The 17,027-nt window shown below is 37.5% G+C and overlaps 1 protein-coding gene across 2 annotated transcripts in view; it reads left to right on the top strand.

Moving 5' to 3' along the window:
• Positions 1-17,027, top strand: part of ERAP1 (endoplasmic reticulum aminopeptidase 1) — a 42,959-nt gene that overhangs the window by 13,720 nt on the left and 12,212 nt on the right. For both annotated transcript variants that reach the window (XM_081053927.1, XM_081053926.1), the window contains exons 6-19: positions 119-239; positions 964-1,118; positions 1,462-1,575; positions 2,801-2,932; positions 6,104-6,235; positions 6,381-6,452; positions 7,754-7,905; positions 9,737-9,816; positions 10,389-10,572; positions 11,852-12,008; positions 12,661-12,845; positions 13,745-13,906; positions 14,396-14,536; positions 15,336-15,417. In XM_081053927.1, coding sequence (XP_080910053.1) covers positions 119-239; positions 964-1,118; positions 1,462-1,575; positions 2,801-2,932; positions 6,104-6,235; positions 6,381-6,452; positions 7,754-7,905; positions 9,737-9,816; positions 10,389-10,572; positions 11,852-12,008; positions 12,661-12,845; positions 13,745-13,906; positions 14,396-14,536; positions 15,336-15,417 — 1,869 coding nt within the window. The remainder of the gene's footprint in view (positions 1-118; positions 240-963; positions 1,119-1,461; positions 1,576-2,800; positions 2,933-6,103; positions 6,236-6,380; positions 6,453-7,753; positions 7,906-9,736; positions 9,817-10,388; positions 10,573-11,851; positions 12,009-12,660; positions 12,846-13,744; positions 13,907-14,395; positions 14,537-15,335; positions 15,418-17,027) is intronic.

Here is a 17,027-nt window from a genome sequence, read left to right on the forward strand (position 1 = left end):
TTCTTTAATATTGGCAACCACATTACACAACATGAAGATGTTACTTTCAGTCTTCTCTATTGTGGAGACTGAAAGCCATTACGGTGTCTGAATAACTTGCTTGTGACTTTCTCTTCAGGTTTCTGTGTACGCTGTGCCAGACAAGATAAATCAGGCAGAGTATGCACTGGACGCTGCGGTGACTCTTCTAGAATTTTACGAAGACTATTTTAGCATTCCATATCCCTTACCCAAACAAGGTAGAGATTTTGCAAAGATGTTACAAATTGTGGTATTCAATGGCCCCAGTCATAGATCATATCCCCCTAATTGGTATCCCTATGGTTATCTCAGCAGCCTCTCACGGCTTTAAAACCCTGGCAGGTGTCAATCATCTGGTCGATCCCACTCACCCCTGATCTATACAATACACTTATAATAGTAAAGGCAGATCTTGGCTCAGTTCTTGAGGCACCTGGCATGGGAATAATTTTGCTTTTGCCCTTTAAAGAGAACCCCAACTGCATTGCAATGTTTTCATTATTGGCATGTACTTGGTAGGAACATAGATGCTCAGTACATTTTTTTTGAATGAGTAAAATTTATACAGCATAAGAAAATCTGCATTTTCTTTCTTATACGACCCCTAAACAACGATTTTGTTTGAGATTCTTGGGCAAAGTAGAGTGGATTCTTGAGGCAGCTGTTAAGATTATGGACTCTCAAACTACTCCATGTCAGAAAGTTAGAAATGCAGTCCGGAGACCCAAGTCTGACTTTGTCACACAGTAGCAAAGTGACTCTGAATGAGTCTCTGAGCCCCTTTTCTCCATTGTGAAAGGCTCTTTCCGTCGAGAATTCCATGATTCTGTATGGACAGCTGAGATTTTCTTTTGATCCCTACATCCATCCATTCTGAAAGTTAGTGTGTTTGGGCAATGTGTAGTTTAGAGATTAATATATTTGTATGGCTTCCTTCCCAAGATCTTGCTGCTATTCCTGACTTTCAGTCTGGTGCTATGGAAAACTGGGGACTGACAACATATAGGGAATCTTCTCTGTTGTTTGATGCTGAAAAGTCGTCTGCGTCAAGTAAGCTTGGTATCACCATGACTGTGTCCCATGAACTCGCCCACCAGGTACCCAAGCTCAGTCACACTTTTAATAAAGTGTAGTTAAACTGTGTCTGTATTGCTCTGATGGTATATATATGAGGCTATTCATATATTGATAATTTTTCCTAGAAGAAAAAATGCAAAGCAGAAATTCTTTAAAACATTAGATACCATGTTTTATAATGCATATGGAAAAGATTTTCTATTTTTATTTTGATAAAGTAGTATTTATATAAATATGTTAATATTCATATAACTGACTTTACATGTATAAAATACTTCCTTTTGAAGGCCTTATGTTTATGGTGGTGTGGCTAATCTGGTCTCCATAGAAATGTGAAGAATCGGAGTATTGTTTTTCTTTCAGTGGTTTGGGAACCTGGTCACTATGGAATGGTGGAATGATCTTTGGCTCAATGAGGGGTTTGCCAAGTTTATGGAATTCGTGTCTGTCAGTGTGACGCATCCTGAACTGAAAGTTGTAAGAAGTATTTACTTATTTTTTTACATTTTAGGTTAATCTCTTGTTTTCTTCAATCTTGCTAGAACATATTTACTGGTCTTTGATTATAGAATTCATAGGTTAATATTATAACTCCCTTGGGAGTTTAGCTATGAATCGTGTTTTCAAAATGCTAGTTAACTTTAAGATAGATCACAAAGGCTCGTTAGCCGACAGGATTGTGAATCTATATGACTGTTAAGAAATTAAGTGTTAAATTTTGTCCTCCCTTGATATTAAAGAAATGGAAATAATGAAAGCCTGTCATTCCCCAGCCTTCAGGTTGCTCACTAAACAAGTTTAGGGTACAAATTGCTATTATTTCAATAGAATCCTACTTGTCAAATCCAGTGAATTATGCTTAAGGTAACGGCACATTTGATTGTGTATGAACCTAGACTCATAGGTCATAGATTTAATGCTTTGGAATCTCTACATGTTTATTTTTAAAAATCATGTGTTAAACTTGTGAAAATCACATGCAGTAAAATTAAAGAATCCATGTGAACATGATGTAAAAAAAAAAAAGCAAGACTTTTACCCTATTATAATTTTCATTTGTGCGTATTCATTTTCAATTTTAATCTTCCTATATGCATAATCGGTTTATACATAGTTATGTATAATATTGGCAACCACATTCCACAACATGAATTATTACTATTACACTGTAGTGTAGTATTTTCCTGTTTCCACATAATATTTAAAAATGATTATGTAAGCATGTTATTCTGCTGGGTAATATGCCCTAGTTAGCAGTATTCCCTAATCTTGCTTAATTTCTTGTCCTCCATTATTTCTTTCACTACATGGTTTTAAAGCTAAATTTCTTTGCTTTAGAATAGTGTAGATGATGACTGGAGATGCTGATATCACTATGCATTTTAGTTTCTTGGATTGTTGCTGTTTGGCTGTAGGCATAATGGTTTTGTTTTCAAATTAATATGACATTTTCTTTATTCTAAAGTGATAAGTAAATATTTAAGATGAGAGAAATCTAAAGTGTTTATCTAAAATTGTTTTTTGGATGCTCTTTAGAAGATAGTAATTCAATTTTATTTTGTAAATTTGATAAATGTCGAATATATTGGACCAGAAATTTGAAATATAAACCTGTTACCTCAGATCAAACCTTCTTCCTTTCATATGTTTCCTCTAAATGTAAAGCATAGGTGATAATTTTTTTTTTTTTTTGTCTCAATAGGAAGAGTATTTCTTTGGCAAATGTTTTGATGCCATGGAGGTAGATGCATTAAATTCCTCACACCCTGTGTCCACACCTGTGGAGAATCCTGCTCAGATTCGTGAGATGTTTGATGACGTTTCTTATGAAAAGGTAAAAATGGATTACAAGGTTGCAGTTTGCATACAAAACTTATAAATCCTTGGGTGGAGAGGTTCTAGATCGGGTTGTGGGTAAGAAGCAACCCAGATTGAATGCTTTCTATTCTGACCCGTGCTGGCTGCAGTTCCCTCATTTAGTTCTAACTTGCAATTTGGCTTGTAATCCAAAAAATCACATTATAATCAATTCTTCATTTGCGCTCTCATAAGATGAAATTTATGGGTCTATAGAAACTCTACCTTTTATTTATTATTCCACAAATAAGTCTTGATTGAGCATTGCCTTTGTTCTTCGCAAAATTCCCTGCCCTTGTGTCAGGAACGGTTTGCATTTTGACTGTGTAGTATTGTCCTGCACAATGTGTTTAATAACAGAATTGGGAATTGTTGCCAACATTTAATAACTGGGAGATTTTATATAATCAGATCTCTGGCTTCTCTGGGATGGGAAGAAGGAGGATTCTGGTTATGATGGGCCTATATTTCCCCTGGCAACATAGCCTGGAGCTAAATCACAGCTCCTTCCTTCTTTATGAGATCCAGGTCCAGGTTTTCCACTCACTCTTCCATTCCCAACCTTTCTATTGTCTGCTCTCTGAGACAGAGAATGTGTTATTTATCACTGGGCTTGGCTGTTTTATTTGTAGCAGACAGAAAAGTATTTCTCGCGTGGATGTTTTTATAGTAGAGCAGGGGAGATAAAAACATATAAACAGACACATAGATCAATGGAACAGTGGCTCCAGAAATAAACACACACATATATGGTCAATTTATGACAATGACGCCAAGAACATACAATAGGAAAAGGACACTTGCTTCAATAAATGGTGTTGGGAAAATGGGACATACAATAGAATGGAAGTGGACCCCTATCTTATACCACTGACAAAAATTAAATCAAAATGGATTGAAGACTTAAATGTAAGACCAGAAACCATAAAACTCCTACAAGAAAACAGGGAAAAAGCTCCTTGACATGGGTCTTGAAAACAGTTTTTTGTCTATGACACCAAAAGTACAAGCAACAAAAGCAAAAACAAACAAATGGGACTATATCAAATTACAAAGCTTCTCTATGGCAAAGAAACAATGAAAAGACCACCTATGAAATGCAAAAAAAGTATTTGAAATGCAAAAAAAGTATTTGCAAAACATACATCTATTTAAGGGGTTAAAATCCAAACTATATAAAGGACTCATACAACTCAATAACAAAATTAATCTGATTAAAAACAGGGCAGAGGACCTGAATAGACATTTTCCAAAAAGGACATACAAATGGCCAGTAGACATATGAAAGGATCTTCAACGTCACTAATCAGGGAAACGCAGATCAAAACTATAATAAGATATCACCTCACACCTGTCAGAATGGCTACCATGAAAAACACAAGAACTAACAAGTGTTGGTAAAGATTTAGAGGAAAAGGGAACGCTTGTGCACTGCTGGTGGGAATGTAAATTGGTGCATGCTCTATGGAAATCAGTATGAGTTTCCTCAAAATATTAAAAAATAGAACTACTGTATGATCCAGCAATTCTTCTGCATATTTATCCAAACAAAATGAAAACACTAACTCAAAGATATATGCACCCTCCATGTTTACTGCAGCATTACTTACAATAGCCAACATATGGAAACAACCTAAATGTCCATTGATGAATGAATGGATGACGGGTGTGTGGTGTATATACATATAAAATGGAATATTATTCAGCCATAAAAAAGAATGAAATCTTGCCATTTGCCATGACATGGATGGGCCGTGAGGGATTTATGTTAATTGAAACAAGAGAAAGACAAATGCCATATGATCTCATTTGTATGTGGAATGTTAAAAAGAAAAACAAAAGAAACAAAAAAAAAAGCTCATCGACACAGAACAGATTGGGGTTGCCAGAAGCGGGTGATGTGAGGTGGGCAAAATGGGGGAAGGGAGTCAGAAGGTACAAACTTCTAGTTATAAAAAAGTCATGGGTATGTAATGTACAGCATGATGACTACTTAATAAAGTATTGCATATTTGAAAGTTGCTAGAAAGTAGATCTTAAAAGTCCTTATTATGGTGACAAGCTGTTAAGTGGACTTGTAGTGATTATTTTGCAATATATACAAATATTGAATCAGGTTGTACACCTGCAACTAATATTATGTGTCAGTTATATCGCAATAAAATGTACAAATCCTGTTGTCAGGCATATGCATTTCATGTAGATATTCGGGAATCCAGGCTTTGCCTATCTTGTGACTCCACCTAGAGCCAGAGAGAGAGAGTACCTCCACCTTCAGGGGACTTATGCAATTGTCCCGGAAAAGGAGACTTCAAGTTATATTTTAAAGGATAAATTGAGGCTTTCCCAGAAAAAAGAAGTAGGACGGGCTTTCTAGGAAGAGGGAATCATAATTTCTTAGAAAAAGGTGATTTAAAAAAGGATGTATGTTAAAAAAAAGGGAGAGAAAAGAAGTTTCTGGAGATTAGAAACTTGTATTGAAAAAAAGTGCAGGAGGAAAACATCAAAGGCCATTTTTCTTAACTTTGGACTATTTTCTTCATTTATGTCCCTCCTCTGGCCAGTGGAGGTATTTGAGTGTGTGAGCCACAATTGACAGTAATGGGAGTGGAGGGGAAAAGAGCTCTTAACGCAGGAATACAGAAGATCTAGGAATTCTCTTGCTCCCTTTCTCATTGTTACTCTTGCCCTCCCAGCCCTCTCCCTGGGCTCCACCATTCCTTACCTGGTACTCACCTCTGCTTCCACTTCTTGTACCTCCTCTCCCCACTGCTGCCCCTCCCTCCCCTGAGTGGCAGTGAGAAAGTCACATGGTGGCTAAAGGTTCATGGTTAAGTCTGCACCACTGTCCACTCCCCTGTGATAATGGGAGCTGGCAGATGATATTAATTTGCCCTCCAGGAAGGTTTGGTTATTGATAGACAATAATGGCCCCGGCTGATTAAGAGCATAAACAGTTATGTTCGATCCTCTACCTCTAATTGTTTCACGAATAGCCATTCTAATGGTTTCTGGAGTTGTATTTCACAAATAGCCATTTTAATGGTTTCTGGAGTTGTATTTCAAAAGAATTATTCCAAAATAAAGTGTGATGGTTGACTAGATTGAGGCCAAACTCCACCTGACACTTATTTGTATTGTCTTTCAGGGAGCTTGTATTTTGAATATGCTAAGGGATTATCTTAGTGCCGAAGCATTTAAAAGTGGTATTGTGCAGTATCTCCAGAAGTATAGCTATAAAAACACAAAAAACGAGGACCTGTGGAATAGTATGGCAAGTGTGAGTATGTTTTTGTGTATCTCTACATTTGGGATTGACAGGTTTATTATCACCTTTTTTTTCCTGTACGATATTAATCCCTCTGAGAAGAATCTTGAGTGTTTTTTACAGACCTGAGAGTGATGTGTATATTTTCGGTTTTTAGATTTGCCCCACAGATGGCACAGAAAGGATGGATGGCTTTTGCTCTAAAGGTCAACATTCATCTTCATCCTCAGTAAGTTTTTACATCTGTACACATCACCCCTCCGCACATTCTCTTACTCCATATTCTTTGAAGGATGGCTCTGTGCCAAGCTTTCTGAGGTTCTTGATTATATCACCTTCACCCTCTGTAAGGCTGTATTTAAATTATGCCAGGCTGACAGTCTTTTACAATTTTTCTTAAAAATTGTCTACACAGGGGAGTTGCACAGCCTTCTTTGGTAACACGTCTCACTGACACTAATTTCTTCAGCCTCACTCTCTGTAAAGCAGTGAATTTATGACATGTTTCTGTGGGAGATTAGGGCTGTATCAGGCAGGCTCTGCCGATCATTTCCATAGCTCTTCATTTGTGAAAAAACAAATAATGCCAGTGAGCATTCTTGAGCACTTGCCATGTGTCAAGCACGTGCTAAGCACTCGTGTGTGTTATCTCCATTACTCTTCACAACAAACCTGTAAGTGGGGACTATTATCCTGATTTTTACAGATGGGAACATGAAACGCAAAGGCATGTGGTTAGTAAATTTCAGAGCGGGGAGGGGGGTTTGAATTTAGGTCTAACTCATGCTTTCAAATAATAAGCTGTAAAGAATTAATAACATCTGAGTCACAAAACAGTCTGAGCCTTTGTTTATCTGGACTTGAATATTTTCATAGGCAGCTAAGGAATAGCTTGGAGATTTAACAGAATTTTATATATTTTTTTATTTTCCTGGAGTCTCTGTTATTAGAGATAGCTTTATTCAGTAGTTTCTAGATTTGTTCTGTAGCATATTTTATCCTTTTACTAGCTCTTAAATATTTCCTGAAAGCTTTTCTCATATCAAAGACTATCCTCTTTTGAGCTGACTGTTGAGTGCGGGCCATCTGGGTGTTACCATTTTGGAAGTGCAGGCTCTTGACTGAACATTTTTCCCCACCTTGCTTGTTTAAGAGCCAGCATAATTACATAGGTGTTGAACATCTGGCCACTTTCGCTTCTCTACTTTCATTCATTCACATGCTTGCTTTGTGCTTGGTGTCAAGCCCAAAGTATGCCCAGTAAAACCAGGTATGGTAACTCTTCTTAAGACATACACATGTAGAGGTAGAGAATGAAAAGTAAACAGTCAGTGCTTTAATGGACAGCATGCTTTGGCTGGAGACAGTGGGGGAAGGGAGCAGGATGGGCTGGGAGCTGAGGAAGGGATGAGGAAGAGCTTCACCGAGGAGGTTGTCAACTGATACCGGAAGCTCTGAGCAAAAGCTTGGGTTCTCTCTAAGTGGGTCCGGTCTAAGTGGGTCATGCATCTGCTTTTTCTGTTTAACCAGCACTGGCGACAGGAAGGCCTTGACGTGAAAACCATGATGAACACCTGGACTCTGCAGAAGGGCTTTCCGCTGGTAACCGTGACAGTGAGAGGGCGGAACGTACACGTGCAGCAAGAGCACTATGTGAAAGGAGCTGACACCACAGAAACGGGGTAATGTTTCTGGAGAAAAACGCCTTTTGTTGCCTAGGTAACATCTGCCGGGTAGGATAAAACCTTATTTTCACATAGTGCCCTTAGTTTTATTGCTGTTATGCTAAGCAAAATAAGTCCGAAAAAGTCGAGAACCATATGACTTCATTCAGATGTGGGGTATAAAACTTTCTGAAAGCAAGAAAGGAACAAGACAAACGAAAACAAAAACTCTTAGACACCGACTACAGTTTAGTGGTTACCAGAGGGTAAAGGGGGGGGGGTGGTACAGGAGGGTAAAGGGGGTCAAATATATGGTGATGGAAGGAGAACTGACTCTGGGTGGTGAGCACACAATGTGACACATAGATGAGGTATTATAGAATTGTACACTTGAAACCTATGTAATTTTACTAACCATTGTCACCCCCGTAAATTTAATTAAAAAAATATTTCTGTTAAATCTATGTATCCTATGAAGTTGACTTATGTACCACCACCTCCCAAGAGGATGAAGCTGGCTCTAAACCTTGGTTCATCTCAGTAAAGCTGATGATATATAATTATTTTAACGTTTTCATGTTTTATAGTTTTATAGGATGGTAATGTTTGGAGCTGATTTCAAGCCAGTAACTAATCTAAGTAACAGCCGCTAAATTATAAATAGTACCTGGCATTTGGGTTGGAGCCAAGGACATAAACATTTAGGTGATTTCTGGGAATTATGAGACACTCAGTTCTCTCCTTTGGAAGTCTAAGTTAGATCCTAGAACCTGTTTGTCAGCTTAACACTGTAGAAGGACATCACAACTTGACCCTGAATGGTCACTATTTAAAAATTTTTTATTTGGAAATAATTTTAGACTTATGGAGAAGTTGCAAGAAGAATGCAAAGAATTCCTATATATTCTTTACCCAGATATAAGTTGTTTACCACATTTGCTTTATCATGCTCTCTCTCTCCATATCTCTCTCTCTCTCTATCTCTATCTATCTGTATAGATATGTATGTATAGGTATAGATACAGAACCTAAAATATCAGAGTTCAAAAAATATACTTTATATATCTCTACATATAAGCTATATATATTTTTACTGAGAGTAGTTGGAGTATGATGCTTTTTTACCCCAAAATAGTTCAGTGTGGTATTTCGTAAAACACAAGAACATTCACCTACAGGAACACAGCATAATTATCGAAATTATGAAATGAACTTGATACAACATTATTATCTAATCTACGAACCTTATTCAGATTTTTCCAGTTGTCTTAATGATATCTTTATAGCAAAGAAAACAAATTCTGGTTCAGGATTTAATATTCAGATCACCTTGTATTAATTGTCACATTTCTTTAGTCCTTTTTCTCTGAAATTGCTCCTCAGTCTTTGTCTTTCTTGACCTTGACATTTTTAAAGAGTATAGACCATTTACTTTATGGAATGTTTGGGTTTTTGGCTGTTTCTTCACGATCAGATTCCGGTGTGCTTTGGTAGGAATTCCATAGACGTGATGTGTTCTTCTTAGTATATGATTTAGGAGGCACATAATGTCAGTTTGTGACATTATAAGTGGTCAGGGTTTTTACGTTAGGCCCTCTGAGCTCCACTCAACCAATCACTGTATAGGCTAACTGGGCACACTTGAGCCCAGATCCTAGCTCTGCTCAAGGAGCCCAATAAGGGTGAATTGTGCTTGGAAAACAGGCTGGGGATGTTTTGATCTCTTGGCTATAATGGTTTTTGTACCATTCTTTCTTACACTAGCTAGTGCCTGGCACATGATAGGTGATTTAATAACTGCTTGTTAAATTGAATCAATAAATGAACAACTCTTCTTCCATTTTTTTAGGTACCTGTGGCATGTTCCATTGACATTCATCACCAGCAAATCCAACTCAGTCCATAAATTTTTGCTGAAGACAAAAACGGGTAATTTATTGAGGAAGTAACTAGGTTAATTTAAGACAGAACTATGGAAATGTGCAGAATTTAGATACTTTCTTTTGCTGTTTATCTTGGTGAAAACAAAAAGGATCAGGTCAGTCTTTATCTCCAGGAAACCTTTGGCTTTCAATTTCTCATGAAGAAGATAGGTTTGAAAATACTGTCTGGTTGCAAAAAAGAAAGCCAGTATCTTGCCAAATAGAGATTAAAACAGTTGAGTTATGTAATGCTACGAGGGAGGGATTACTAGTGAAAATTCTCCATTACTTTATTAACATTGCTGAGTTATATAGTGTGTATGGCCTGAAATGTGGCTGCATTCTTCTTATAGATCTATAAATCTCACAAAATTGGAGTCTCAAACTAGTGTTGGCTTTTGTCTATTGGGAAGCTGTTTACTGGTTTCTGAAAGAAATGTGTTCAATATGAAACTCATTTCAGTATTAAAATTGTTCAGTATTCAACTTGCCTTCAGTTTTGTGGTCCAGTCTCTGATCAGAAAAGCTTTCATCAGTCGAGAGAGAAAATGGAACTATGATTTATTTTATTTGCTCTAGATGTGCTCATCCTCCCAGAAGAGGTAGAATGGATCAAGTTTAATGTGGGAATGAACGGCTATTACATTGTGCATTATGAGGATGATGGATGGGATTCTTTGACTGGCCTTTTACAAGGAACACACACAGCAATCAGCAGTAATGATCGGGCCAGTCTCATTAACAGTGCGTTTCAGCTTGTCAGGTAATACAAGCTCCTCAGAGTCTTCGTTTATTTCTGAAAGCAGCTGTTATCACTCAAATTCTTGATTTCTAAAGATGAAAATGATTGATTGCCAATAAGAAGTTGAAGGTGTTTTCCCCTAAGTTTTAACAATTCAAGGTTGCTTTTAGCTCTATGATTAACCTCCTGTCTGTGTCAGCTGAGTAAGGTAAAGGAAAAAATCTGTACTTCAATCTTTTTCATTAACAAGTCAGATCACACTGAGGCAGAAGTGTAGAAAACCAGGAGACCAGCATCCTGGAGAAGCCCCTGGCCTAGTCCCTGAAGCCTTGTCCTGCAGTTTCTCTGGCTCTGCTGTAACGGATCAGGTTTCTACCCTGCTGAGTCTTGAACATCTTGAAGCCTTCTTAGAAGACCAAATGGCCAAGGCCCAAGCTGTTTGCATTACATCTCTTGGACTAAAGGAGGGATTCACCCTCAACCTCCACCCCCAACTGGACACCTGAACTTCATAGCGTCTTGATGGAATACAGCTCATACAATTTGGTCCAACCAACTGACCTTAGAGTGAACTCCAACAACTCTATCTAATTTTTGCCCCACGACGATGGCTTTTAACAAAGGAATATTTTATAATTCTCTTCATACTCTGTGTTCCTCTGCTCTAAATGTTGAGTTCTTCCTTTTCTGGGCCTCTTGAGGTTACAAAAAGCAATGGGGGTTAAAGGTGGGCTGCTTAGCTAAGTTGTTTCTTCATGCCTAAAACTATTCCCCTCAGTAGCATGTTAGTGCTTAAATCTTAGAGGGTTTGTATTTGCTTATATGAGCATATACTGTATCTCTGAGGCTTTTTACACCAGCCCTCTATAATGAAGGGTTTATATCTATATTGAGTTTCTTTTTGGAGTGGAGAGGAAGATGTGTTGACTCCAGAGGCTCTTACTGCTGACTGACTGGCAGTCTGTCTCACCAGGCTTCCTGAACAATTGTTGATTCAAAATCCCCTTCTTACTCTGGAAGTTCGTATTATCCAACATTTCATAGAGGGATAGACACTGACGTACTTCCATTTTGTCCACAAGTTAGCCCTAGCTCTGTTATTGTTTAAGAATAATAACACAGTGTAAACATGTCAGATGTTACGTTGTGACAGAAAGTATACTAATATAAAGTCCATTATTTATAAGGGGTATTTATATCTGATTAAGTGGTTTGCTGGAAGATTGTTAAAATATCTTTTGAAACAAAATGTTGATTTTCTGGGTTTTCTTTTAAACTAACCATGGTGTCTCCTGATCAGCAATGGAAAGCTACCGATTGAAAAAGCCTTGGATTTAACCCTGTACTTGAAACATGAAACTGAAATTATGCCCGTGTTCCAAGGTCTGAATGAGCTGATACCTATGTATAAGTTAATGGAGAAAAGAGAGATGAATGAAGTGGAAACTCAATTCAAGGTAAAAGCCTGAAATAAATTAAGTTTGCCCTTGGTGTGGGTGGGTGTACAGAGTTCTTACCATTGCGTGTATGTTTTGATACATATTAAAGTAAATCAAAATTACCTCAGTGTTTGGATTGACTACCAAAAGATTTTGGTTTTATTTTGGCACTAAAAATAGGCATGGCACTATGAGATTCTGTACTTAATTTTCATGGATGTGTTATTCCCTTCCTTCTATAATACTCTATTTCATTTTGCTTCTGTGTTGTGATGGTTGCTATTAAGATTTTCTGGGACTCATGTACTTGAGGAAGAGGCACAAAATTGTTATTTTTGGCAAAATGCCATGAGGTCTCATTGTATAATTTGCTCTCAAAATTTAGTCATATAAACACTCTTAGTTTGTTTTAAAAGTGGCAATTTATCCTGATTTTAAGTCAATAGCGATCTATTTATGAAAGATTGTTATATAAATACTAAAATCTTTCATCAGTATTTCTTGTTTTTGACCCCTTCTATAATTAAATATAAACAGAACTGCATGGTTTAAAAAATAAGAGTTGCTTCCAGCTTTAAAAAATATTCCTTATCACCTGAGGGGATATTAGATTATATAAGACATGCGAGGACCTGGGACAGTACTAGTGACACGTGTGACTTTCCCTCAGGCCTTTCTCATCAGGCTGCTGAGAGACCTCATTGATAAGCAGACTTGGACTGACGAGGGCTCCGTGTCCCAGAGAATGCTGCGGAGTCAGCTCCTCCTGCTTGCCTGTGTGCGCAAGTACCAGCCCTGTGTGCAGAGGGCAGAAGGCTATTTCAGAGACTGGAAGGAAGCCAATGGAAATTTGAGGTCTGAGTTTGTTCACGTCAGGGGTACCTTTCCTATTTTCCATCAGTACTAAACGTTGGGAGGAAAAAAAAAAACAACAAAAAGTTCAGACAAGTCTCCCATGCTGCCCTTTTTGGAAAAATAAATTACTTTCTAAGATTTATCTATAATACCTCTCAGCTTTCTTTAAAGAAATGGTGGGAAGGAAGTTCTATGCACAAAAGTCAGATACCTGGAGAATTAGAATGGGGATAGAGTCATTCCCAGTTTGTCTAACTAAGGATTCAAAACCTTATGCAAATTGAGCTGTACTGGACAGAAGCTGAGCAGTACATCTCACAGTCGCTTCTTTGGGCCTCCAAAGTCCTTGACAGGGGGTGCATAATAATTGCTGACACTGCCTAAGGAAACTAGGATCTTCCTCCCTCTGGTAATGTAATTCTTGCTATACTTAATTCCTTTTAGATTTGGGGCTTAAATCCCTTCTAGGAAATACTAAGCCAACAGTACTCATACATGCTTCCATTTAAAAAAAATACCCACGGTGGTCCTATTGGACTCCATGGACTTTTGTTCATGGAATACATCTTGAATCTAGTTTGAATTGCTCACTTTTGGCTTGAAAAGTGACTGCCTGTTGAGTCACCCAGCATCATTGAAGTATGTTAGATATGTCGGTATTTATAAAGGTGGCATTTCACATTGCATTTTTGAGAAGGCTACTTACACCCTAATTTTAGATACTTTCTCTTGCCTCTTTCCTAAAATGTAACTGAAGGAAAGATGTTATTTTTGTTTACATGTCTAGACGTGATTCTCTGATCTTGGGGCCAGTATATCAGTTCATAATCGGTCACTATTCTGCATCCACAAACAGTTCCTGAATCTCAGACTCTCACTGGACATATTCTTTTCCACAGACTGCCCAGTGACGTGACCTTGGCAGTGTTTGCTGTGGGGGCCCAGACTCCTGAAGGATGGGATTTTCTTTATAAGAAATATCAGTCGTCTTTGTCCAGTACTGAGAAAGAACAAATTGAATTTGCCCTTTGTACTAGCCAAAATGAGGAAAAGCTTCAGTGGTGAGTCACTCATTCATGTTCCTGTGGCCAAGAGGAATTAAATTAGATCCTTCAGGCATCTATTTTTGTTCTCTTGGCAAAGAACTGCCTATTCCACTGGAAACATTTTATGCTAGCAGGCACACATCTAATGAGTATGATAAATAATTCGGGGGAAGCAGATGTTAGGAAAAGTGTTTAAAGGAGTATATATTGTATATATCTTTAAAATAGCACATTTAGAAATGTATACTAAATATACCTTTCTTATTTACTCTTATAGAGCAAATGAGAGAATATGAGAATGGGTGTTGTAAACACTATATAAATGTTAGTTTTTGCTATTACGCAGCTATAACGAGTTTTTCAGGGCCCTGGCGACCTATTCATCTTTTTTGTCTTTGTTACTGGCAAATTGGCTCTTTTCTTTCACAAATTACTTTATTGAAGTCACTTGTAACTTTTTCAGGGTCTGTTCGTTGCTAACATTTCTTCTCTCAATCATTTTAGGCTACTAGACCAAAGTTTTAAGGGAGATATAATAAAAACTCAAGAGTTTCCAGGTATTCTTAGAGCTGTTGGCAGAAACCCGGTGGGATATCCATTGGCCTGGCAGTTTCTGAGGGAAAACTGGAATAAACTTGTAGAAAAGTAAGTAGTGCCAAAAATTGTGCTGTGACTGGAAAAGTTCTTTAACCTTGCTGTGGTTTTGCTTTGTTTGTAAAGCAACAGTGATAGTCCAAAGGGATTTTTTTTGTTTGTTTTGATTGAAGATAGAAGGTAGAGGTACTTAAAATATCCTTAGAAAATATAAAACTCTAATTCATTGCTAGTTAATGCATCCGATAGTCAAGTTTTCCATTCTATCTGGAATAATCCCTTCCTGCACCCACTGACCTATTTGAAGTCTCCCTCCTCAACACTTGCTGGTTTGCAGCTGTCCTTATCTAACTCTCGCAGCATTACTACCATGTTTTCCCAAAAATAAGACCTAGCCGGACCATCAGCTCTAATGCGTCTTTTGGAGCAAAAATTCATATAAGGCCCAGTCTTATTTTACTATACTATGAGACTGGCTATAATATAATATAATATAATATAATATAATTAATATAATATGAATAACATAATTAATATAATATAATATAATATAATACCAGGTCTTATATGAATTTTTGCTCCAAAAGACACATTAGAGCTGATGGTCCAGCTAGGTCTTATTTTCGGGGAAACATGGTACCACTATCATTTTCCTTTGGGTACTTCATCTTTTATTCAGTAGTTGGTATATATTTTATGCAACTAGATCTTAACCCCTTGGGAGGGTAGGAATCATGTCTGTTTTTAATGCCTAACCAGTTTTCAGTTAAACGCTAACATACATGAGGCACTTAAAAATACATGTTGAAAGAAATATTTCCTAATATATTTTGACAATTTCCATTTCTAGGTTTGACCTTGGCTCCCCTTCCATAGCGTACATGGTAATGGGAACAACAAATCAATTCTCCACAAGAGCACGGCTTGAAGAGGTAAAAAAAAAAAATCTTTCTTTGTAAGCTAAGTGACAATTAGCTAATAAATATGAGGTAGACAAAATACTTTATGGATGTGATGAGTTAGAAACGGGCTTTTGTCACTTAGTAAACATTCTTTTTGGATGCTATGGTGTTGACATAAGCAAAAATCAGTTACAAATCAACTAGTGAAACATGTTAAGAAGTCTTAGCCCTGCCATTCAAAATTTTAGGGCTTAAAAATTACTTTAGACATTTAATCCCCGATTCAGGATGTTAAACAAAAAGCAATCATTAGAAGTGTAAGTGACGGAAGTGATCATATAACTATTACGAAAGAGGCTGGTCTGGACTCTTGGTTCTCCCCTAACCCAAGTTCATGATTTCCTGTTATTTATATACCATCTACTTTCAGAAAGAATTGCAGGCAACTTATAAGGTCCATATATAAAAGAAATCTTATAATAAAGAACAGAAAGCTGCATAATGGACAGAAGGAGATAACTGGATGAAGGATTTATGCTGAGGATAACTTAGTACAATTGTACCCTAAATTTATCACAGCTTCCTAGCACTCACGGAAAAATGAGAAAACAATATGAGTTATTCTCATTGTCTGGTAAGAGTGAACCATGGAACATACATGTTTTCCCCGAAAACAGACTTTTGTTCAAGTCTTAAACTCAGAGGAATTTGATGTACACATATGTATGGGTAGTTGTTTTGTGGTGTCCCTTCTGCAATAATGTTTTCTATAGTGAAGTTGTATAACTAATTTTACATGACTTTAAAAAAAATGTTACGTTTAGAAAAAAGATGAGAGCCTAATATTTTCATAGTAATTTTTGTATAGTCAGGTTATACCATGATGTAGCTTAATACAGGGGGAGCGCTTTGAAAATGCGAAAGAAATGTCACATCCCTTACTTAGCCTTTGTCCAGTTTTCAGTAGCCTCACTCAGGCTTGTGAAATTAACATGCACATAATATTTCAAGCGTGAACCCCAGTGAGGTCTACAGCAGAGGCAGTCGATGCGATGACTGAAGAGCTGTCCATAGGCTGTGAATAGCTGGACAGCTGTCCGGTGACCAGATCTGTAGCCACAAAACATTTCATTCACTCACTTGTTTTCTCGTTAATTCATTGAAGACATTACATTCTTACTATATGGCAGGCGTAGTTTTAGGTTCTGGGCTATGACAATGAACAGAATAGACAAAGCTTCTGTCCTCATGGCACTTAAATTCTACTGAGGGAATCAGACAATTACAACCTACGTCAGGTTGAAGCCTGAATAAAGTAAGGTAAGGATAGAGAGTGACTGGGGTAGGGAATGGATGGTTAGGAAACATCTGAGTGGATACTGAAGGAAATGCAGATATCTCGGAGGAGAGTGTTGTGTGCCCATAGTAAACATCAGGTGCAAACACCGAGGCAGGGCATGGAAATGCAACAGCCTGAGATGTTGTCATAATAGAGAATGTCCTACTGATGTTTAAGATGAAAGAGTCATCCCGAGCCCTTCCTTCCCCTCACGTCTAATTCATCCCCATGCTGTTGGCTTTATTTCCAGCATGTGCACCATATATGCACTTCTCTCTGCCCCTTACCCATCCGAGCCTTT

This window comes from Rhinolophus hipposideros (assembly GCF_964194185.1).
Source record: "Rhinolophus hipposideros genome assembly, chromosome: 7".
In the NCBI taxonomy this organism is placed as follows: domain Eukaryota; kingdom Metazoa; phylum Chordata; class Mammalia; order Chiroptera; family Rhinolophidae; genus Rhinolophus; species Rhinolophus hipposideros.